Below are 24269 nucleotides of genomic sequence, written 5' to 3'. Positions count from 1 at the left end.
CTCTTCTCCAGGCTAAACATACCCAGCTCCCTAAGCCATTCCTCATAAGGCATCGTTTCCAGGCCTTTGACCATTTTGGTTGCCCTCCTCTGGACACGTTCCAGCTTGTCAGTATCCTTCTTGAACTGTGGTGCCCAGAATTGGACACAGTACTCCAGGTGAGGTCTGACCAGATACAGTGGTACTATTACTTCCCTTGATCTAGATGCTATACTCCTATTGATGCAGCCCAGAAGAGCATTGGCTTTTTTAGCTGCTGCATCACACTGTTGACTCATGTCAAGTTTGTGGTCTACCAAGACTCCTAGATCCTGTTCACATGTACTGCTCTCAAGGCAGGTGTCCCCCATCCTGTATTTGTGCCTTTCATTTTTTTTGCCCAAGTGTAGTACTTTACATTTTTCATTGTTAAAATTCATCTTATTTGCTTTGGACCCAGTTGTCTAATCTGTTAAGGTCATTTTGAAGTGTGATCCTGTCCTCTGGGGTATTAGCCACCCCTTCCAATTTGGTGTCATCTGCAAACTTGCTCAGGATGCCCTCAAGCCCATCATCCAAGTCATTGTTAAAGATGTTAAATAAGATGTTGAATAATGATAAAGATGTTGAATAATGAACCTCTTAATAGTGAGCCTCTGTTGAAATCATCTAGTTATCACTAGTCTGGAAGCTACTGAGAGAGTTAACACCAAGTCTTAATAGATAATATATTGTGCCTTTATACTATTATGCATATTACTAATGAGGTCACTGGACTCCACTCAGCATTGTGATCCAGGCAAAGCCTTGTTAAATCCCTCAGGGATGTTCATAAATATGAAAGGTTGGTTATTTATATCGATGATGTTCATCCCAGAGCTATGGAAGTCTGAAGCATAATACCTCTAAACAAAAGATGAATGATAGCTGTAATGGTTTAATAGCCAAGACAGACTGAACATCTAGGAATTGTATCTAACCCTTTTTTTAAAACCACCCTAAGACTAAATATTAGCTTCCCTCTCCACACAGATATTATAGCACTTAGTGAGCTACAAGATGCCTCATACTATAATATTTGAAGAAAAATTACACGAGGTATTGGTACTCATATTAATAGCATGCTTTTGCTGAGGCCAGCTGCTGAAGTGCATTAAAATATGGAATGCATGAGTAAAATTGAGCTCTCTTCTTAAATTGAGGGGCTACTTGACACTGGCTTTTCTATGGCCAGTTTCTTTTCCCACTGCTGTTTCAAATGTAAAGAACTTCTTTCTTAGGCTAACACTGGGCATGGGCTTATAAACTGTGTGTCTATAACCAACGCAAGCTTCACTGCCTGCCAATCTCTCTAGTAAGAAGATGAAAGTGATTTTAATGGGACAGCTGATACAACTCATCTTTATATTTTTAGGCAGGCTTGTCATTTCTAATGTAAACATTTCAATCAACAAGAAATTTTTAAAAGGGCTAGCATGCTAAATTTTGCTGCTTACCTGAGAAGGAGGTATAGAAGTGGCTGGCAATGGGTTAGAGATCATTGGGCCAAATATATCCAGGTCATCATTCAATACCGCAGCAGGAGTTGTGATGCTTCCATTTGTAACGGAGGAATCGGCAGGGCCATCTTAAATGACAGTGTTTTAAAAGGAAAAATGTTAAACCAAATTTTTGATAATTGCAAAGTATGTACAAAGCAAGCCGTTGCTTAAAGGTATCCCGTGTTGGTAGAAATACCCAAGCATTCATAAACACTGAAAGGCTCCTCTAGTATTCTGCCAGCTCATCGTAATTTAAAAGCCACAACATGCCAACGTAATTAGCAAAATTTGAACGCATTAAAACACAGCCTGAGGCCAACTTAATGGCATCTAAGCTGGTTTAGCAGAATTACACATTTCTACAAGCTGCCTAAAGCACTGCTGGTTACCAGCACTGTAACTTTTAAAATAGAAATCCTTCTCATAAGTAACCAAACCCTTTGGACATAAGCACTGCAATAATTGGCTATATAAATTTTAAGTTTGGAAAATATCACTACTAGATACATAAGTTGTAAATTCTTGAGTCAGGATTCATAGCTTATAAATCAAGCCAACAAATACATTGCTGCAACAGATAAAAGACCCTGCAGTTTCTCTCAGCCATTGTTCAACTGCCTAGCTATTCTTACAGCCAAAGAACCTCCTTGCACGCCTCCCTCTCATTAATGACAATGGAAGAAAGATCTCTTTCTTCCGTGCAACATTATTCCCAGTATCTTCAAAGGAAAGTCTATACTTATTGAAAAGGGAAAATAACTACAAAGTTTAAACTTCTTCACATTATCAACATCTTCCTTCAAATCAGACCAGCACTGTCTGATACATTCTGAAACTATTTTTCTTGATTAACTCAGGTTTATGACCTACCATCAAGGCTTCCCTGCCCTCCATCTGAATCGATAAAAGTATCTTCCATTGTGTGTGCACTTAATTTTTAAGTTTGTGTAGCTGCAATAAGACATATTACAGCTCTTTATTAACACCATTATTGATAAGTCCAAAAATAGTATCCAGGGTGCCCAAAGACCCACAAGTACATACTGGTTAACAGATGCCTAGTTACAATGGAGAATAGAGGACAAAGTCTACAGTTTCTATATAGCTGGCCTAGAAGGATACTATACAGATCCTATTTTGTATTTTCACATGATTTGAGTCAAGTATTTTAACATATATAGAATAAAGCCTTTATAATATACTTTCGTTCTCAATGAGCAAGCCCTTCAGTGGCAAATGAACAGCATATTTCAGCAGTCACTGGGGTATTTTTGCTCACTTCATTCTTCTCTTGTTATGAGAGTAAATGCAAAAGCACTATTGCAACTGTACACTAGGGATTCTACACTGAAGTCAGGCAATCAGAGTTCTGGTTCCCATAGCAACTGTAAATGTGCCACAATTTATATACTTATTAACCCATAAAGATTAACACCTACTGATAACATGGAATTTGAGGGGAGGAGGTAAATGTATCACAGCAATACAAACCACAACAATTTTCTTAACACTGGTATTTTTTTATATTTCAAGCATAACCTCCACAATAACAGCAATTCTTTATCAAGTACTAACAAGCTACCTTCCCAATGCTTCCTCTGAGGATAAAAAAGCTTTTGGGCTGGCACAAGATCTGACCGCTTCCTTTTGTCACATTCTGTGAATAGTGGCATAAGAAGTGATCACAGGTGCTGCTAATCATATTTAGCGAAGGAATACTCAAGGTAGAAATCAAGCATCTAGCCAGCTCCAGAATAATCTTTGAATATATTTTTGGTTCCCCAATTCTTATGTTCTGGAGCAGAATCATCATCATCCTCATCCTCATCATTTTGGCCATCCATTTCTAACTGGTGATCCTTAATGAAAACACATTTCTTTCTCTGAATGCTTTATATTTTGGAGTTGCCAAAGCTAAGGATAAAGAGATAAGATAGTAACATCATGCAATGAATTTTTATATAGTCATTACAATACAGCAGAATACCTATTCATCTTACTCCTAACCTTTTCTAGTTCTAGCTAGGAAAATAACTTAAAGATGGCAAAATTAAAGCTAAACTAAAACCTGGTTTTCAAAACAAGTTTGGGCAACTATGAGTACGAGTAAACAGGGGTAGAAGGGTTTTTTATTTCCATTTCCATTTCTGTAACCCATTCAGGAAACATGTTTTTGCTGAACAGCTGCATATAAATCTATAAAATGTACACCTGACAAGAAGGTTGTTCAGAAGTTACATACAAAGTCAAAATCTCAATCCGGTAAGTGTGTCTTGGGCACACACACACACACAAACACAATCTACCACTTGTTCCTCACTTTATTTTACTACAGGGAGAAAGTAATCTAGGCTTGACCTTGCAGTTCACTACAATATGAGTAATGGCAGATGTTTGAGGGGAAAAACCTAAAAAGGTTTCAAGAGACAAAATCAGAGATGGCACATCTAGAGATACCTAAACAGAACCTACTTATACCTTATGAGTACAGGGTACTGGAGATAAATAACCTAGCAGCTGCTTCGGTTGTTGCACCAAACTCCCTTGCTACATACAGTTCTAGCTGCTGTGTTTTATGCTGATTTTAGCTGTCTTTTTTTAAAGAAACAAAAACAAAATCTGGGCTTTGTGATTTATTATTCAGTTTTAAAGGGTTTTTATTGTAAATTGTCTTCTGTATTTTACTGTCTATGTAAAGTGCCCAGAGAACTTCTTTATTATTAATGCTGCATTCCCAGAATTGCAGAGGAGAATAAGCTGCACCAAAAAATCTCAAGGGATATATTGCTTACCCAGAAAGCTTCCAGGCAAGGTATTGTTTCTGAGGTGGGTAAATGACACTAAGCATGATAGGCATCCTCTGAAAATGGCTGGCTAGCTTATTTGATTAGCAGTCATATTCTGATATCTATTGAACTGCTTTCTGCTCTTCTTGTAATTGAAGGTTAATAAGGTTACATATTTCACTTGTTTTCAATAAGCATCTTTCTTATCTTCCATCATTCTTATGATAAATTTGAAGTGAAAGAGCATAGTAATTTACTTATGCCCCCACAGAAAGGTTGGGACTATCCATTTTAATGCTAATACACTGTGATGGTTACTTCAACATGTGCAACCATCCATACTCATCTCTTGTTTTTTGCGTGGTACATCTAACTGGTAAATGATGCATCAAATGGCAAACGAGTTTTGCTTCTTTTTGCAAATTCAACCTTTCAACATGATGGAAAAGCTAATACTTAAACATTTTGCAGCGTTGCAAAACATCTCACAATATAAGGTGTGTCATTTGGAAAACCCAGGTCTGCTATTCTTCGAATCATAGAACTGTAGAGTTGAAAGGGACCCCCAAGGGTCATCTACTACAGATCTATCATTTCACTTATTTTTATATACTTATGATGAAATGACAATTATTTGTCTGTAGTTATATTTTAAAAAGGATGCTGAGTTGGAAAAGAACCAAAATTCTTTGGTTCACTGAGGTGCATGACTTAGCAGATGACAAGATGTATAGTTCTGCACAGAGAGACCACCACAGTCATTCTGGCAAAGCACCTAACTATGAAACACATTGATAAGCATGCTATATTTATAACTATCCTCTTAGAATGTAAGGCCGTTAGTACTCAAGAGAATGTGATTTACCTGTACCTGGGGTTTATGTTTATGGTCCATCTATTCACACCCGTGCAATAAAACAGAACTCCGCTGGAGTTCTTCGGCTACTGGGGTGATATTTATATACTGATGCAACAAAGCTAAAAATTCTAACAATGCAGCAGCTTCTAGAGTACCGGTACCTTTATATTTGTAATGCATGAATGCACTTCTCGTAATGATCTATAGCAGAAGAGGAAATGCAGATAGGCGAGGATGGCAAAGCATACCAGTAACAGGTAAGTGATGCCCTTGCTGTGCACAGGCACAAGGGGAGTACGGTAAGTTGCTGCTCTTCAGAATAAGGCAGATAAGCCTAACCAACAAGCGAGGACTGCTTCCCTGAACTGCTAAGGGATTAGGAGCTGTTTAAATTCCATAACTGCCATGAGCAATCCTCAACTGCAAACTGAAGCTCTATGAGGGGAATCAGCCCCCTTAACAAACGACAGTTCTTAGGATTCCTTGGGTGGTATGATAGTGCTTTCAATGTGTAGTAAAGATGGGGCCTAAGCTGTTGGATCAACTAGATTTGGACAGAACATCCACATTTCTGAGATACTAACTTCTCCTCCAAAACTGCTATATTATATAAACTTATTAAGATTTCTTTGTATGTTTGCAGAAGCCATTTAATCATGTTATATTTTTAGTTCAACTGGAAGTTTATTTACAGCAAGTGTTTTAGAGGAACAGGATTCTTGAGTCAAACTACAGTTGTACCTTGGTTGTCTAACACCTTGGTACTCGTCTGTTTTGGCTCCCGAATGCCACAATCCCAGAAGTGAGTGTTCCAGTTTGCGAATATTCTTTGGAAGCTGAATGTCCGACGTGGCTTCTGTGGCTTTCAATTGAGTGCAGGAAGCTCCTGCAGCCAATCGGAAGCCGCGACTTAGTTTTCTAACATTTTCAGAAGTCGAACGGACTTCCAGAACTGATTCCATTCCACAATCAAGGTATGACTGTACTGTACTTAAAATGCATCAGACTTGTTGAAATGAAACAGGCTAACCTATCCTCTTGGTGCAGCCAAGCCTGAAATGTTTGAAACTTGTTTTGTACATTTCCATCAATGTGCTGGCTCAATAAAAATATGTAATCTAAGCCACATTTATTGTCATTTGCTTTCTCCGCTGGTATTTCATACTTCAGTCTATCACAAGACTCAAGACTCCAAGCTCCTACACTAGAAGAGGCATTAGTTACACAATTAAGATATGGCAAGCTAACAGAAGTTATTCAGGTTGGTTAAACTTAGTCTGTTCTACTCTAAAAAATAATATCCCATGAATGCTAGACTAGTTTGAACAAAAGCAAACATTTGACATGTAAACAGTTGCTTTTTCAAGGTAAAAATTTAAGTAAAGCCCAAATGTAGTGAAAGAAGGGGATAATCCCTAATTCAACAGTAAACCTGCACAGAAATGACTGAATACACAGTAGCACTGGAGTACCATCCAAACAAAATACAAGTGAAGGAATAAGTAAACAGGTTTGGATTAAGTAAGTACTCAGGCAGAATTGTTTCTGATTAGGCTCCACATTGAAGAGCTGGCTTGGGAATGATATGATTTAGGTTACAGCTAGACTTCTGAAAATGTTGGCCAACGCCTGGGACTTTGAGCAGTTCATCATGAAGGAATTAATTATAAAATGTTTTGAATATGGTAAGACACGAGAAACTGGACATTTCATAAGAATATGGTAAAACAGGAAAAAACTCTGGACATTCCATAAGAAGGAAACTCGCCTTGCACAAGTTCCTAGAAGCATTCCGTTTTTATTATTTTCTGAAAAGCACGTGCTATCTCACCTCGCAACCAGCTTCTATCTCACCAATTTCAAAAATAATTGGGAGGGAGCTACCATTTAAGAAATCTAATTACTGTACAAAGGGCAGGCAAAATTAGTTACATTGTTGCATTGTTATTTAGGATAGGGACATACAGCAGAACCTGTACAAGGTTCACTTGGATATTAGAAAGGTTTGTACTTCAATAAAACAAGACTATTTTTAAACAACAGATTTTTTTAAAAAAGTTTGAGCTCACAGTCCTTTGAAGATCACTTTGATAGCTTCTCCATCCCTAAGGAGCTCATTACTTGTAGTTTAGTAGACGGCACAGATCTGCTTCAGTTTTTCTCTCTAAGTAAATTAGCAGGCTACAACACCATTTACAGATTAACCAACAATGTTTTCCAGCATGTGGGGGGGGGGGGGAATCCCATTTAATTATTGCAGCACAGGTCTTGCCATTTTTTTTGCAATGCAAAACAAAGAATTAACTACTTACCAAGTCCCAAGAGATCGACAGTGGATTCTGGAACTTTCTTAGGACTTGCTTTAAGTTCCAGTTGTTGATCCTCTTTCTTTGGAAGCTTTATTTTTTTAAGAAAAGGAAAAGATAATTAAGATTCTGATAGAAACCAAAATATCATGAATAACAGACCTCATCCAGTCCCACATTTCACTTTAACCTCTTGTCTTTAAAATTAGTGTCACTCGCATGTACAGGAGGTGGTTTGGCGAAAAGCATGACAAAATATAATGTTTCGTCGCAGTGTTTGAGCTAGTGTTATAATGGCACATTTCCAAGTGATCAAAATACTACACATACATTATTGCAACAATCCTTATAACAGCCTTCCTATTATTCTCCTAATGCAGATGGAGAGTTGAGAATAGTTGTTTGCCTAAAGCTACCTAGCACATTCATAGCTGAAGCATAACTTGAACTGGGGACCTCCTGGCCCACAGCTCACACACTTCACCACTAAACAACTACTGTCATGTGTTACACTTGTACACATACAACAAATCAGTAAAGATTAAACTGTCAAACTAGGACAAAAAAGACAAAGACCGAAATCCCCACACAGCTCTGCCATTAAGCTCACCAGCTATCCCTGGGATAGTTATCATTCCTCAGCCTAGCCTTTGCTAAAAAGTTGTAGTGAGGATAAAATGTGGGGACAGAAACCACAAACACTGCTCTGAATTACTTGGAGGAGGACTGGGATATAAAAGTACGTAATAATAATAAATAACACATTAATCTACAGAAAAACCATACTGATGCATTGTCTCAGACAGGATGAACACCACAAAGGATGGTTGTTATTGAACATTCTACTTATTGTGGCACGAGGAAAAGACGCTTTGGTTTATTTCCCCAGCCATTTAATTTTAAAAATCTTTCCAGCTGGATGGAATTGTTTTAATCCTTTTATTATTTTCTTTATTTATTTTAATGTTAAAATTATCTGTTGATTTTATTGTTTTTATAGTGTGGTTTTTGTAACCTGCCCGGGAAATGATTTTACAATAAAAGGTGAGGTGAAAATTCATAAAATAATACATGTCACAGTTTTTCCTAATGAATTAACATATCCTTACCCCAGAGGTCTACAGCTAAAGCACCTTGTGTGAATTATGCAGGACCTTTTTATATAAAGAAGGTTCACCATGTGTGCACTTGAACTGAATAGCTTAGCAATATATTTTACTATAAACTATATTAAATTTCTGTTTCAAAATACTAGATTCATTTACATATTATTATTCATCTAGGGATTTGGGCAGGGGGAGGATTAATGCTCTAAATTAGTAAGTTTTATCTTGTACAATGTTATATTGTGGAAACCGTTTGCATGGTTAAGCGCCAACCCAGCTATAGCAGAACAAAAGGATTGGCTAATGTGTTGCTCTCCAGATGTTGTTGAACTACAGTACTGTACTATCATCCCTAACTATGAGTCATACTGGCTGGGGCAGATGGGAATTGTAGTCCGACAGCACCTGGTGGGGATTGCTTTGCCTATCTTGCCCTGAAGTATATAGTACAAGGCAAATGAAACCACCTTGTTAAGTTGCATGTGTCAACTGCTATCTTATTGAACAGGTAGCTACAGTACTATGGGTTCACATATGCACTGTCATTTTGTGCTGACTACAACATTGAGAGATACTTCACCATAGCAGTGAAGTATTCTCCCTCCATTCAAACACCACAAATAAAACTGTAGTTAAAAAAATTCCAGGGTGGTGGTGGATGATGACAGTTTTGCTTCATCTTCAGCATATTATTATTAATTATAATTACTTTATTTCTAAAGTGTCCTTCATCCAAATGTCACATGGAAGTGTACAATATAAAACCAACAATAAAACTTACAACAAAATTTAAAAATCCATCTTTTTAAAAAATCATAAAGTTAGAATCAGAAAAAATTTAATTAAACCAATCAGTGGAGATAAATTTCAAGAAGTCGAAAACAGATATACAACTTCCTGCAAAGGCCACAGAAAATGATGTATTTTTGAAAATATTTTTCAGAATTAATATTTACCATAATCCATATCTACATTATATTAAACTGAAAACCTGAACTTTGCCCTTTATTTCCTTATCTTCTAAAACTGCATATATAATTGCAGTTGTAAAGCAAAACCCTTTAGGAAGCATAGGGTGTCTGCAGATGAAGCAACTGTTATTATTAGAATGCTTATGTGATGCCTTTTTATTTAAAAATCTACAAGGCACCCAACAATCACTAAAATAATACATTAAAAGCAACAGTCCAGGCAGTATAATTAAAACTGGCAGCAACACCTCCAGACATCTGAAACATCAACAGCAGGAACAAAATTAAGCCAGTCATAGTACTTTGAAGAGCAAATGAATGCCACCACCTTAGGTAACTGCCATAAGTGACAGAGACGGGTTTGATAAATTTGGCACCACTCACTTCAGTGAGAAAGGGCATGTGAAACAGGGCCTCCAAGGAAGATTTTAAACTTGATGTTATTACAGTGCATTCCAATCAGATTACAGGAAATGGATGAAAATGCTGAAAATAAGCTTGGCACAATTTTCATATTCTTACAGATAAGTGGCTTTATTTATCACAAGCACTATGTTGTTCCATGTGTGAATGGACATTACATATCTAAGATCATAGAGAAAATATTCAAACCGCCTCAAACACAGTGCTCCTTCAACTGAAGCATCAATATGACAATTAAGAAATTATATTAAGTAAATGAAATTATCAATTTGGAGCTTGAACAGTTCGACCATTGCACCCATTCAATGAACCAAGTTGAGAGGAGGAAGGGTGCAAAACCTATTTTGATGAAAAGTCTAAAGCAAATCAGTTAAATGCTATGCTTACGAATTTCGACTTTTTTTTTAAAAAAAAGTCATGCCACAATAAAATATTATTATATTTTACTGCAACAAGAAAAAAGTCCTACTATAAAAGCATGTTAATTAAACAGGGGCAGGGAGCCTTGCTTAGTTTGAACCTTAATAAACCTAGAATAATATTGCCAATTAATATAGTTGTATATACTTGGCTGGGTTTATACAACTCCAAGGATTAATTTACTAGGATATGATTATCACACAATATGGAACTAATCATGGCAGCTGGAGAAAAAAAGCATTATAGAACCTGCCATTACGATTCTTCCAGAGAACAGAAAAATATCGTCAGTGGAACAACATAATGTAGTCAAGCCACATACTGCTTCCTATGATAATTGCTCTTCTGAGTTCAACATGTCCTTGCTGCCAGCACCACGGGAGATATTTAAAGCTGCTCGCAAGCATTCATTGATCCAATACAGCCTTCACAGTGAAAAAGAAAGATTTAAGGTGTAAAAATATTATACTTAAGACGAGATAATGTCCAGATTATTTCAAATGAACCTTTAGGCAGCTTGAATGTAATCTACTGGGCCTTCTATCACATAGGGCAGTCTATATCCCAAACCTCTGCAGAAAATTAATTTTACAATGTTTTAAACTCTAGTAAAGTTAAGGCTATCAGAACCTTTCTCTTATTAGCTTTGGTAGCAACAACAGTACAGAGCAGGTAGAGCGACTGTGTGTTATTCAGCAGTGGCAGCCCAAAAAATGTGTGTGGAACTCAAGGGTTGTATTCAATACAGCTCGAGTGGCTTTCTGCTCATGCAATTGAATTTACCCTTCCTCTCCTCGCCCTGCATGGCCCCAAAAGCTTATCTGGAGGGTTCCTCAACTTTGTGGATGGTACATGGGAAGCTTTGGGGAGAGGAGAGGGGGAAATTCTAATGTGCAAGTCGAAGTCTGTTGTGGAAGAAGAACAGCAGCATTTAAAAAAAAAAAACTTTTCTAAAGTTTTCCAGACCAACCTACAGCTAAATATTCAGAGAGAGAAAGAGGGAGGGAGAGGAGTGCTACAAAGAGCTACAAATAAAATGGCTGGTTTCACTTGGTGAAATGGTGCTAAAATTGAGCTGAAATGATTCCAGTGATTTTCAACCAATTTGAGTGCTGGGCTGAGTAACATAAAAATGGTATGCTTCAGTAATTGTAAACCACTTATATGATTATACTGTTCCCTACTCTCCTTTACTGGGATGCGGGTGGTGCTGTGGGTTAAACCACAGAGCCTAGGGCTTGCCGATCAGAAGGTTGGGGGTTCAAATCCCCCCGATGGGGTGAGCTCCTGTTGCTCGGTCCCAGCTCCTGTCAACCTAGCAGTTCGAAAGCACGTCAAAGTGCAAGTAGATAAATAGGTACCGCTCTGGCGGGAAGGTAAACATGACCTGTAAGCTGTACGCCGAGGGAGCCGCAACGCAAGATGAGCGCCACAACCCCAGAGTGGGTCACGACTGGACCTAATGGTCAGGCGTCCTTCACCTTTACTCTCCTTTACGAACAGTAAAATCTCAATATATTTAAAAATGGAGAGCATTAAGAGCCTAAGACCATTAAAACAAAACAAAGCAAAAAACTCCATAGGGGCTAAAACTAAAAGTTTGGTGAAATGAACATGTCTTAACCTCACACCTAAAAAACAGAAGACAAGAGACCAGTCTAAACTCCACTGGGACACAACCCTTTCCAGAACAAGTTTCTCTTCCAATGCCAAGGCAGAATTTCTACTGACCATTAGTACCTTTGCCTTGCCTGGATTAAACTTCATCCCAGTACTGGAAGTTCTCATATCAAAGTACAAATTAAGTATTCTCTAAAGTTACGATTATTTTTCACTGGCATTTAAGAAATAATAATAGTCACTTTAGAAACAGCCAGCATGTACTACAGAATGTAGTTCATCAAATTAAAAGTCAAAATTTAGATGCTCATTCGATGTCTAATTTGCTTTAAACATTTTGCCTCTAATAAGAACTCTTCTAATAAGTTCATCTTCTAATGTACTACTGCAAAAAGCTTTCTTAAGAATATTTAAGGTTGATTTCTACCAAGTTTGCAACTAATTTAAGGCTTTCCAAATTATTGAACAAAACCTTCTTCTATTCTCATTAAGAACAAACTATGTTTATATAGAAAAGTAACTGAATTCATTCCCCCTTTATTGCATTGATGGCAATAACGTTTATAAATGATAGCCTAAACATTTGAGAACTCCCTTAAGGCAAGAAAGTAATGTTAGCAATTTTCTATAAATCTGCAATGGGCCTGCAGGTATTTTTCTCTGACAGCTCATATGCCCTTTTCATACCACTTACTTCAATAAGCATGCATTAAAAAAAAAAGCTATTACTCATGCTGAAGCTTCTCATCTGAAAAAGCTGTTCAACACTTTTCAGCCCTTTTTGTTAACAAAATATATAAATGTATAGTACTAGTGCAACCTTGTCAGTTAACATTTCTTTATTTCTTCATAATATCTGAATCAGGAGAGGCAGTGCAAGCACTGAAGCAGTTCTTGAAGCAGTGGTGGAGTCAATGGGAGCCAATCAACTGAGATTATATCCTGGGAAGATTTGAGATTTTGTGGGTAGGTCACTCCCATGTCCAGAAGCCTGGACAATCGCCTGCTCTGGCTGGATGGGGTTCTTCTCCCTCTAAAGGAGCAGGTACTTCTTTTTATTGCTAATTATGTGTTTGGGTGAGTGACCTTCATGCATATAAATGCTGCTTAAAGAAGCAATACAAATCCTTTGGGTTCCTTTTTAGAAACAGCCCTAAACACAAATGACTACATCAGCTGTCAGTAAACATGAATCATTATCTCTGGGAAGCATCGGAACGAAGGCCCGGCTCCGATGCCTTCATGGAGGCCAGGGAGCGCTTCCGTGGCTGCAGCCCAGTCGCAGAAGTGCTCCCCGGCCTCCGTGAGGCATCGGAATGAAGGCCCGGCTCTGATGCTTTTGTGGAGGCCGGGGAGTGCTTCCGTGGCTGCAGCCCAGTCGCGGAAGCACTCCCCGGCCTCTGGGAGGCATCGGAACGAAGGCCCGGCCTCCCCGAAGGTATTGGATGCTTCGGGGAGGTTTGGCCTTCGCTCTGATGCCTTCGGGGAGGCCGGGCCTTCGCTCCAGGCCTCCAGGAGGCATCAGAGCGAAGGCCCGGCCTCCCTGAAGGCATCGGATGCTCAGTAGGCCTCGGGCACTTCCGTTTACTAACTTCCAGGCTAGGATTGTTTGTAAACCGAAAATTCGTAAACCGAGGTGTTCGTAAACCGAGGTTCCACTGTGCTGATGCAGTTACAGCAATATGCCACAAAACCACAATGTATCCATGCACTTTTGGAAGTACCATCCTATTAATTAAGACCATTAAGTGAAGAGCTTAAAATAATGTTTTAAAATATCTAAATAAATCCACACTGCTGGGTCTGCATGATTTTAAAGGTAAACCCATATACTTTTCCTAACTGCAGTCTTAACATTCCTCAATCTATTTTTGTTGTTTCATCACCTCATGCTTATTTAACTCCATCCATAAATGGTTATGCTATCATTATTTTATTTATAAATCATCAAAAAGAAGGAGAAAATAGCACCATTCAGTTTTCTTTCCTTGCTTCTTTCTATGCTAGCACAAAAGGAGGCAATAGATCAATATAAGATGTGTCAAGCAGGCTTGAGCAGTTATTTGTTTTGCAGCATCCAACATGGGAATTAATGATTTCACAACACATCCTGGATAACAAAAGTCACTCTCAGAGCCTTCCCTGACCCACAGACATTAAGGAGCAAAGTGTTAGAAAAATGTCATGCATTCATTAGACTGTATTAATAACACACCAGAATAGCTAGGCAATGCAGCCTATGAATTTCACTATGAACACTTTTTGAAATATATTCTAATGGATGCAGTTAAACTGTAATAACTCTAGAGAGAACCAAAAAGAGAATCAATAAGCAAGAAAATCTTTCTAGTTGGACTACCTTTGATGGTATTATGTAGAATTAATAGATAATTTACTTCCATAAAAGTTGAATAGATGGTTACAAAAAGAAGTATTTTTCAACCTCAGTGGGGAAAATGAAGGAATACTTTAACTTAATTTTTCAAGATCCTTGTCTCAGTGGTAAGTTGAAAGCCATTTAATCACCACTGCTTGAAAAGCCATGGCTTCTGGAAGAATAAAGGATGGACAGGCTGCTTATTGGCAACTGAAGGTCTTTAGATCTATAAAGCCATACAGCTCTCCTCCCTCCCCACTGCATATTATTCTACAAATTGAGAGAATGTTTGCCTGCAGAGGAACTGCAAAAAAAGACTACTTTTTAACCCAGGATAATCTTCTCAAAAGTCGGGGGTTGTCTCATACTCCGGGTCATATTTCTTATACGGCGAGTATATCCCAAACTCTGTATTTTAACTGGAAAAGTTGGGGGTCGTCTTATACGCCCAGTCGTCTTATATGCCAGAATATACGGTAACTTTTTTCCCACTTGTAAATGATGTCATCCTTAAAAGTTCCAGCAGGTATTTGTGTGGCTTTCTTGGAGCACTTTAGCCCCATACCAGAGTGGTAGGCAAATTTATATTGATGGATGACTACAGATTCTTTTGGAGATGGGGACTTGTGGATGGACTGATATATACCGTAGATTAAATTAGAACTTTCTCCCTCCCACCTCACCAGCCAAAACACTGTCTAACTATAAGGGCTAGAAGCATCAAACTTGGATTTCTTAGGATTACACTGGCTGTTCAAAACAGTTTATGGACTATTAAGTGGCCTGGACAGCATATTTTATGGGCCTCTGCTTTAGTAAACATGGAAATTCTTTTGTCTTGCCTTCATTGGTTATACATTCTTTTGGAGAATAGAGAATGAATACTGAACATGCATAAAATGTTTAGTTATAAAAAAAATACAGTCCTCTCCCATCTCCTTATATAATCTATATATAGCTATATATACTGCTGTTGTTCTCTTTAAATGTATTCAGCTATGAGTTGAATCAACTATAGAGCAAGATGAGCGCCGCAACCCCAGAGTCATGCGCGACTGGTCAGGGGTACCTTTACCTTTATTTTAATTACCAGCAATTGTTTCACTCTAACAGAATGCAGATTTGCAGTTCATATTATTAAAAAGCTTGTACCTTGTTCTGACCCTCATTGCCAGAAGCCAATCTACGATGCTATGATTACCGGCCACATAAATTAATTTTATTTGCCTTTAAGCTGTCACTTAATCTTTTAGTATGCATAATTGCTGCATGAACAAGAACTGCCACTCAAACCAAGATTCAGAGAACACAAATTTTAACATGATAATGAATGTTTTTTTAGCCCTCCCTCACTACAAAGGTGAGATGGGGGGGATGGGAGATTCTTCCCTATGAAAATCCCAAATACATCTTTTGCTGCATATCTCTTTGTTATTCCAGCCTAGTTTGTTAAGAATAACATTGAAGGCAAGGTTGGGAAATGAGCAAAAAAAAATTATGTACGATGGTAAAATGTGTGTAAACAGAAAAATGGAAAATTTAAAAAAGAAAACCCCAAATGTATTTGTTGTAATAAAACAAAATATATAAACACCAAACATTGTTACAGCTAATTTGAACATAATGAGGAATGGCTTTGAAATTTTGCTGAAGGAGGGAAAGGCAATGTATGAGTGATCTTGCACATATGATTTTAATCCCTGATGAAACATTGGAAGGGCATGCATGCCACAATCTTCCCTGCAGTGAGATGCATATGCTGTCTGCATCCCACAGTGAGGAGAAAACAATTGTTAGCTATAGAAAAGGGATGCAGAAAGTCTAATCACTCTGAATGCAACTTATAAGTTAACTGAATAATCACTGGAAAGCATTTCTGATGTCATTTTAATTTCGTGTTAAATCCCGCAACCTCCTTTTTCTTTGTAACCCATACCATGAAATCTTTCTCTTAACCCTCTTTATTCCCATCTTCACTTCTTGGCATGCTCTGCTTACTCAACAGGATGCCTTCTCCTTCTGTGCCAACACAGTCTGCATGTCCATCTGTATTGCTCCCCTTTTCTGTTTTTCATACTGAAACATTTGCAGCCCCATTTCCTAGTGGCACTTTCTCCAGATCATAGAAGCTACCATTTCCCCCCTCCCCAGGCACAAACATCTTTGTCTGCACCATCTCTCAGCTATCACCTCTTTCTTAATCCCGGAGGTCTTACCATATCTAATCTTAAAGGTAAAGGGACCCTTGACCGTTAGGGTTGGGGTTGTGGCGCTCATCTCGTGTTATTGGCCGAGGGAGCCGGCGTACAGCTTCCAGGTCATGTGTCCAGCATGACAAAGCCGCTCCTGGCAAACCAGAGCAGCGCACGGAAACACCATTTACCTTCCTGCCGGAGCAGTACCTATTTATCTACTTGCACTTTGACGTGCTTTCGAACTGCTAGGTTGGCAAGAGCTGGGACCGAACAACGGGAGCTCACTCTGTCGTGGGGATTCGAACCTCGAACCTTCCGATCGGCAAGCCCTAGGCCAGGCATCCCCAAACTTCGGCTCTCCAGATGTTTTGGACTACAGTTCCCATCTTCCCCAACCACTGGTCCTGTTAGCTAGGGATCATGGGAGTTGTAGGCCAAAACATCTGGAGGGCCGCAGTTTGGGGATGCCTGCCCTAGGCTCTGTGGTTTAGACCACAGCACTACCCACATCCCAAGTATCTAATCTTAATCACATTCTAATCTTCATAAACCTGAAGTCTGAAGCCGCTGTTTACTTCCATTTTTCTCTCTTCTCAACTGTCTTCATCGTACTCTCTCACACACACCCCTTTCCTTCTTTCATTTAAAAATATGTGTGTTTGCTCCATTTCTGTCTCTCACTTTATGCCTCCATGGTTCAGCAGGAGCACAATATAAATATAAATATAAATACTATCCTAGCAATTCACCTTAGTGAAAGGGAAACAAGGGAAAGAGAAACCTGTAGCATGGATGGCTGAACTGGGGCCATTCCAGCATACACTTCTGAATTTAGGGAAAGGAGTTCTGATGCAGACCATGCTCCATCTGCACTGTTCCACTTATCACTGGATTTGGTATCCCAAGTCTACTTCCACTTTCTGATGGGCTTGGGAGTGCCTTCGATTTTCCGAACAAGATATGGGAAAGGGTCATGGACAGCAAATATGAGTAATTCCTCTGAGGCTGCAAACATAAAAGACACATGTACGCAGACCCCAATCAAGATTTGTGAAAGGGCTGCAGCTCAGTGGTAAAGCACATGAATTCCCTGGCATCCCCAGCTAGGTAAAGATGTCTGGAAAAGATTTCGGTCTGAAACTCTGGAGAGCTGCTGCCAATCAGTGTAGACACAACACTCATATAGATCAGGGGTTCCCAAACTAAGGCCCGGGGGCCGGATGTGGCCTAATCACCTTCTAAATCCGGTCCGCGGACGGTCCGGGAATCAGCATGTTTTTACATGAGTAGAATGTGTCCTTTTATTTAAAATGCATCTCTGGGTTATTTGTGGGGCATAGGAATTCATTCATATATTTTTTCAAAATATAGTCTGGCCCCCCACAAGGTCTGAGGGACACTGGACCGGCCCCCTGCTGAAAAAGTTTGCTGACCCCTGATATAGATGGTCTGACTCAGTATAAGACAACTTCCTATGTCCTTAGGCCTGCATAAGAGGCACAAAGAGCAGATATACAAGTCGTTCATGCAGCTGCTTGCCCTGCTTCAGTGTAACATCAAGTACTGCTTAGTGACTGCAGCATCTATGGGAGAAGTGGACAAGCTGAGCTAAAAATCTTATACAGGGTCTGAAAAAAATGGCTGTATAAAACAAAACCCTAACTACAGGAGGAGTGACATTGGTTAACTGTAAATACTGAATTAAGATTATTTGCCTAGTTTGGCAGGAAATTCCCAATACAGTGGTACCTTGCTTTACGAACTTAATCCGTTTTGGAAGTCCGTTCTTAAACCAAAACCGTTCTTAAACCCTAATGAGGCCTCCTGCCACTGGTGCCCTTCCACCATTTGGATTCTGTTCTTAGACCGAGGTAAAGTTCTCAAACCAAGACACTATTTCCGGTTTTGCAGAGTTTGTAAACCAAATCATTCTTAAACCGGACTGTTCTTAAATGAGGTTCCACTGTACTATCATTCTTAAAGAGGTCTGGTCTTGGATGCAAAGGCTCAAAATAAAAGATCAGCCATCACTCCTTCAAGAATCCATGGACTATCCCTTTCAGTAGTAAAACATGATCTATTTCACAACTTAAAGAACAATTCTTTTGACAAACAATCTTGGTACTCTTCATTCCTCTGGTTTTCTTCTGAACAAAAAAAATCCTTTTATTTATTAATAGCATCAATAGGAGCAAAAAGGGGGTGCTTCACAATAAAACAACAGCATCTTAGAACTCACTGCATTCCCATAAGTTGAACTAAACACACTGCTTTGATCAAATTAGTACCCATGTAGAGGTCAAAGAACAGGGCAGCTTCCATGCCTCCATTAATTTCTAGTACATTTCTCTGTACAAGGTCAAAACAATAACTGTCCCTGAAGAATTCAGAACACTCAAGAAAACTAAAACAGTAATTGGCAACAGTTGGCTGTACAGGATGATTTAAAACAGATTTGGAACCTCGCTATATTGTCATCTTATGCAAGCCAAGCTCCCTCTTATTAAAAGGCACAGCAAATCACTCTCCTTTTTCCAGATAACCTGTGCCAGCTATTATTAGCACGAAAAGGCAGCTGGAAGAAGAGACCCAAGGCCATCCGAAAATGAGAGAATGGAAGTTTCTTTTCTCTTGTGGATACATTTGATGGAAGCTGTCATGAGCTTTTTTTGTCTCATTAGTATTTCCAGCTGAAATTTCCATGCAATTCATGCTGCTAGGTAGCAGTGTCATATTTAAGGTTTCAAAATTATTCAAACGACTTCTATTTCATGTATTTGAAACACACATTACAAATAGCAATATACACAAAAAATATATTTTAGTAAGAGAAAAAATTATCTTACTTTTTCAACTCCTAAGCATTTCAAAGGTTTTTCTGGCTCTCTATCTTTCTTTTTCTCTTCCTTCCTTTTTTCCTTTTCCTTCTGTGGGAAAGATGTTCTGTTATCAGTTTTAGACACGATAATCATTTAAAACACTGACAGCCATAGTTTCGTCCAAGATAATGTTAATTTACTTAGGCATATTTATACCTTGCCTCTTAGCTGAAGCTCCGAAACTGGCAGAAAATGTATTGCTAATATGATAGAATAAATATTACAACAGTTACTGGAACAGGGTAAAAGTGTACTTAAGTGGTTCTTTGATGTTCCAATGGCCACTTAGCAGCTGAACTGCCTGCCCTGGAACTGACTGTTGAAGAGGCAGATACTGGTTGCTCTTAGGCCAAGACTTTTTTTTACTTGCCTGCTGCTGCTTATGTCTTTCACAACATCTGGCCCTTGAGACAAATGCATAGATTTCAAAAAGACACTCACTGAGGATTGCAGGATCCCACTAAGCTCTCAAATATTTTCTTCAGGTGTAATAGTACAATGTCATAATCTGACTGTGTCTCACAAGCCATTCAAATTCCTGATAAATGGTAGAGGTCTTACCCAGGTAATTTAAAGTACCTTAGAAAGACAATGAAATTGGGTTTCAGTACCATCCCGTCTTATCAAGTCTCAAAACAGTGTAGCAAGCATTACACCTGCACCAACATTAACTGTGGAAAGGTATCAAAACTCCATATACTATTGTAAAAGAACAGGAAACAGGTGGGATATTGACACAACCACCACCTCAACTCTCAACCATGTAAGTTAAATCTAGCTAAATGGATCTCTTCAGTTTACCTTAAAAGGAGGGGTACAATAACACTTGTGGTTTAAATTAAAATGTTTACCGACAAATCATGGGATTGGCCTAGAGAATACTTTTCAACATTATTCAAATTCAACGTAGAAAGCATCTACATGCAACAAGCACATGAGGAAGAGGAGATACCTCTATTTTGTTTTTCTCAGAAGCAGCTTGCAGAGAAGGAGAAGATGCCAGAGGTTGAGAAGCATCAGAGGAAGACATCTGTACAAAGCAGATGAAAGATGAGAAAAAGGAGCCAAGGCAGATTTCACTAAGACTACAGAATAACCATCAGTTTACTTTGCTCTTTGCTCATTTATCAGAAGATACATATGAAATACAGACAAGGCAGAACAGAGATGAAATCAGCGACACAAAAGGTATGCATGTTGAGGACTACATGTTTTGGTTAACTTTGCTACTGAAAACATTAAGCGTTCCAAGGAAGACCAATGAGAATTCAGAATACTTCCTCAGACCAACCTAGCTATTTAACTAAAGCATACAAACTTTAACAATTGTGCAGAAGATTACATGCTGGCTTGATTTGCAAAGCACAGCTTAGTGCAAACTAAGCTCCTGGAAAAGAGACTGCAGCTGCTTTGCTCCCTAGTCATTTTGTTGCTGCACTCAGCTAAGGCATGTTTTGGTTTAACATATCATCCAAACACAGGTTCATAGTTTAGCTCTCTCCAAAAAGGCCACAAGCTGTCCTATGATTTACAGCTCATGGTTTTTCTGGAGGCAGGGGCGTAGGAAGGGGAGGGGTGGATGACCCCGGGTGCCCTCACTGAGGGGGGTGACATTTGGTGCGCCACCCACCCGCAATTCCCAAGCCTACCCCGAGCTGTCGGGGTAAGGGGGGAAGTTACACTGCTTTGCCAGCAGCATTCCCCCCCCTCCCCTGTTTTGACAGCTTGGGGGAGGGCTTGGGAGTCGCGAGCGGGTGGCGCGCCAAATGTCCACCATGGGCGGTTCGCTCCGCCCCCAGCTGCAGAACACCGAAGCGGCTATCCTGCACCTGGGAGGGCACCCTCTGTGTCACGCCCCCTCGGGAGTGTGCCCGCCTTGGGCAGCACGGGCATATGCTCCGCTACTGTCTGGAGGGAGTCCAGGTTCAGATGACACTAAGTCAAACTGCAGCTCAGCACGACACAGCAGAAAAACAACCAGGGAGGAGCAAAGCTGCTGCCATCTCATCTACTGACACCTCCACGTTCACTTCTTCACACTAAGCCATGGTTTGGGCTTAGCATTACATCCAAATTACATGCAGTTACCTCTTCATCTTTTTTAAAATTTTACTATAGCTTTTTCAAAGGGCATTTTTTAAAAAAATCAATAGTGAATGCTTTATGGATGAATTCACCAGAATATAAAATAAGAAATGAACTTGGATAAGATCACATCACAAGCACAAGGGAAAATAATTACATTTCATCCATTGTTCAGTTTTATCCAGAGTGACTGTTAAAATATTAATGTCCTGAAACTGAAAATGAACACTGTCCCATGGGGAAGGAGGCAAAGGCGTCTTTGTTCTTGCTCATTCTAACAGAATTATTTATTTAAAGATTGAAGCAAAATAACTCAGAACTCTAAATGTATAACTTTCAAATAAAGTACTCCATTTCGAAACAGTAAAGGAAAAAAATCTTCTTAGTTAGTAAGGAACAGCCTTCTAACCATAAATTGCTGGGCGTATTATAATGCAGTTTGTATAGTCTTTGAGAATTTCTACATACACCTGTAGTCAGCAGGGTATTTTCAGCATTCAACAAAGTCTTATTCAGCTTGTTTATGAGCAGATGCAATTATCCCTTGAAATTGAAATTTACTGCAGTATTTTCAGAAATTTCCATAAACTCCCAAAGAGCAGTCACAATCAGAAGGCCTAAGAAAGCCCATTGTTACCTATGAGTAGTAATAAACTTTTGAGCTCCTGCAAAGTAGAGATGTAGGAGCCTTGAAATGCCAAATCCATCAGCCCAGGTTTTTCAGTTATCTCCAGAAACTAGGCAGGCAAGACAGCGCCACAGCTGGGACTTTCTGCATGCAAAGCATGTTCTCCACCACTGAGCAACCGCCTCTCTAAATAAACAATGGCCAACTCCTGACATTACTAAGAGGCCCCATAAGCCACACATGATGTTAAAAATTCTGCTGGCAACATCTCATTGTAACACTTGGAACCACACTGCTTTGATTAACAACTTCATTTCATTTCTACTCTCAGATTGTTACTCTGTATTTTCTATTCTTTGATTACTATAAACTATTTTTAATATTTAACTCTCACAAACCAATGCTTTTGTTGTGGATAGGAACATAACTTAGCAATTTGTCTATATGAAAAATTCTATTTTGCTGTGATTATTGCACTTCAAGAGTACTAAATGATTTTTTTAAATGCCCACATCCATGTAAGTATATATGTATATAAAATTACAAAACACTGCTGGGCTATGCTGGACCCTACCCCAGGAGCAGTTTTTATCGTATGGCAAATTTGCAACACTGGTTTATTTGGTTTCTCTTCCGAGTCCTGCATTTCACCTATGAACAATTCGTTTTTATCCCCCAAGGCATTTTGTTAGACCCAAGATGCATTTAAATTAACACTGTGAGGTCCAATGTACCCAAACAGCTTTTGTTTTAGCATTACATGTGAACAAGGCCACAGGGTAAGTCAAACAATGGCTTAGCAAGAATGAGCAAGCAAGTTGGTACCCGGAACAAGAATCATGGTGACTTTGCTCCTCAAGGTCACTTGCTTGTTCTCACTAAGTGGCTTAGCATTACAAGCAAATTGGTGGGTTTTTTTGGAATGTAGAAATAATAAGGTGTTAAATAATAAGTTAAAATAAAGTCATTTTGAATGGGCAACTTTATTTTCAGCTAGGACTATAATGAATCTGTTGGATCCCAAAAGCAAATTAATATTATCTTTTAAAATGGTGTATTGGGATTTTTAAAAGGTCAGTCCACCATGTAAAAATTGTAGTAATATGATAAATGGGCTGATATAGATCACTGCACAGCAAAATTCCAATACTGATTTCAGGCAGAGGAATATAGGGATTCCTTCTGTAAGTAGAGCCACACTGCCTACCTTCAAGCAGACAGGAAGAAGAAGAAGAAGAAGAAGAAGAAGAAGAAGAAGAAGAAGAAGAAGAAGAAGAAGAAGAAGAAGAAGAAGAAGAAGAGTAGTTTGGATTTGATATCCCGCTTTATCATTACCCGAAGGAGTCTCAAAGCAGCTAACATTCTCCTTTCCCTTCCTCCCCCACAACAAACACTCTTTGAGGTGAGTGGGGCTGAGAGACTTCAGAGAAGTGTGACTAGCCCAAGGTCACCCAGCAGCTGCATGTGGAGGAGCAGAGACGCGAACCTGGTTCCCCAGATTATGAGTCTACCGCTCTTAACCACACCACCACACTGGCAAAAAATTTATGTTATTTACATTTCAAGTTACCCCCCTCCCAAAAGGAGCTTAGTGTGAATGAAGGTGGTAAACAAGGCAACACATAACCAACTTATGGAGTTCATTGCCATGAGAATAGCAAGTGCTCACTAGATTAAATGACTTCTCAGAAGACTCTAGAAGGATTCCTGGAAGTATGGTAATTAGCCATAACAGCAGAGCTGCATGTTAAAGTGGTATATCTTTGATCATAACAAAGGATTGCCAGCTCAGCCATGCAAATTGGTGGCCACTGTCAGGGGATACAATGCTTGGCTAGATGAACCCCTGTTCTGATTCAGCAAAGCAATTTTCATTTTACAGTTAACGAGTTTACATGCCCAAGTTCTTTTCAGTAGCAAAGGTTCTAGTGAGCCTTAAAGGGACATCTTATCAGTACCCCACCCATCAGTTTTGAGTCACAAATACTTGACAGCAGGTTTCAATCACGTCCCTCTTCATTCTCCCTTAGAGCTCCTCAGCTTGTAGGCATGGTACTGTACTTTATTTTTCATTAACATTAATTCTATGATTAA

General features: G+C 39.1%; 1 protein-coding gene across 2 annotated transcripts in view; it reads right to left on the bottom strand.

Moving 5' to 3' along the window:
- Window positions 1–24269, bottom strand: part of SMAP1 (small ArfGAP 1) — a 58117-nt gene that overhangs the window by 10934 nt on the left and 22914 nt on the right. Inside the window, exons 5-8 of one of the 2 annotated variants that reach the window (XM_035109668.3) lie at window positions 20415–20492; window positions 19430–19510; window positions 7478–7562; window positions 1476–1606 (exon numbers count right to left, since the gene is read on the bottom strand). In XM_035109668.3, the coding sequence (XP_034965559.1) occupies window positions 1476–1606; window positions 7478–7562; window positions 19430–19510; window positions 20415–20492 (375 nt within the window). The remainder of the gene's footprint in view (window positions 1–1475; window positions 1607–7477; window positions 7563–19429; window positions 19511–20414; window positions 20493–24269) is intronic. The other variant, XM_035109669.3, reaches the window with a different exon arrangement.

The sequence above is a fragment of the Zootoca vivipara genome, chromosome 3, assembly GCF_965207765.1.
Source record: "Zootoca vivipara chromosome 3, rZooViv2.hap1.1, whole genome shotgun sequence".
Classification (NCBI taxonomy): domain Eukaryota; kingdom Metazoa; phylum Chordata; class Lepidosauria; order Squamata; family Lacertidae; genus Zootoca; species Zootoca vivipara.
Note: the sequence above shows the minus strand (reverse complement) of the source record. Positions and strands in the feature narration are given on the sequence as shown.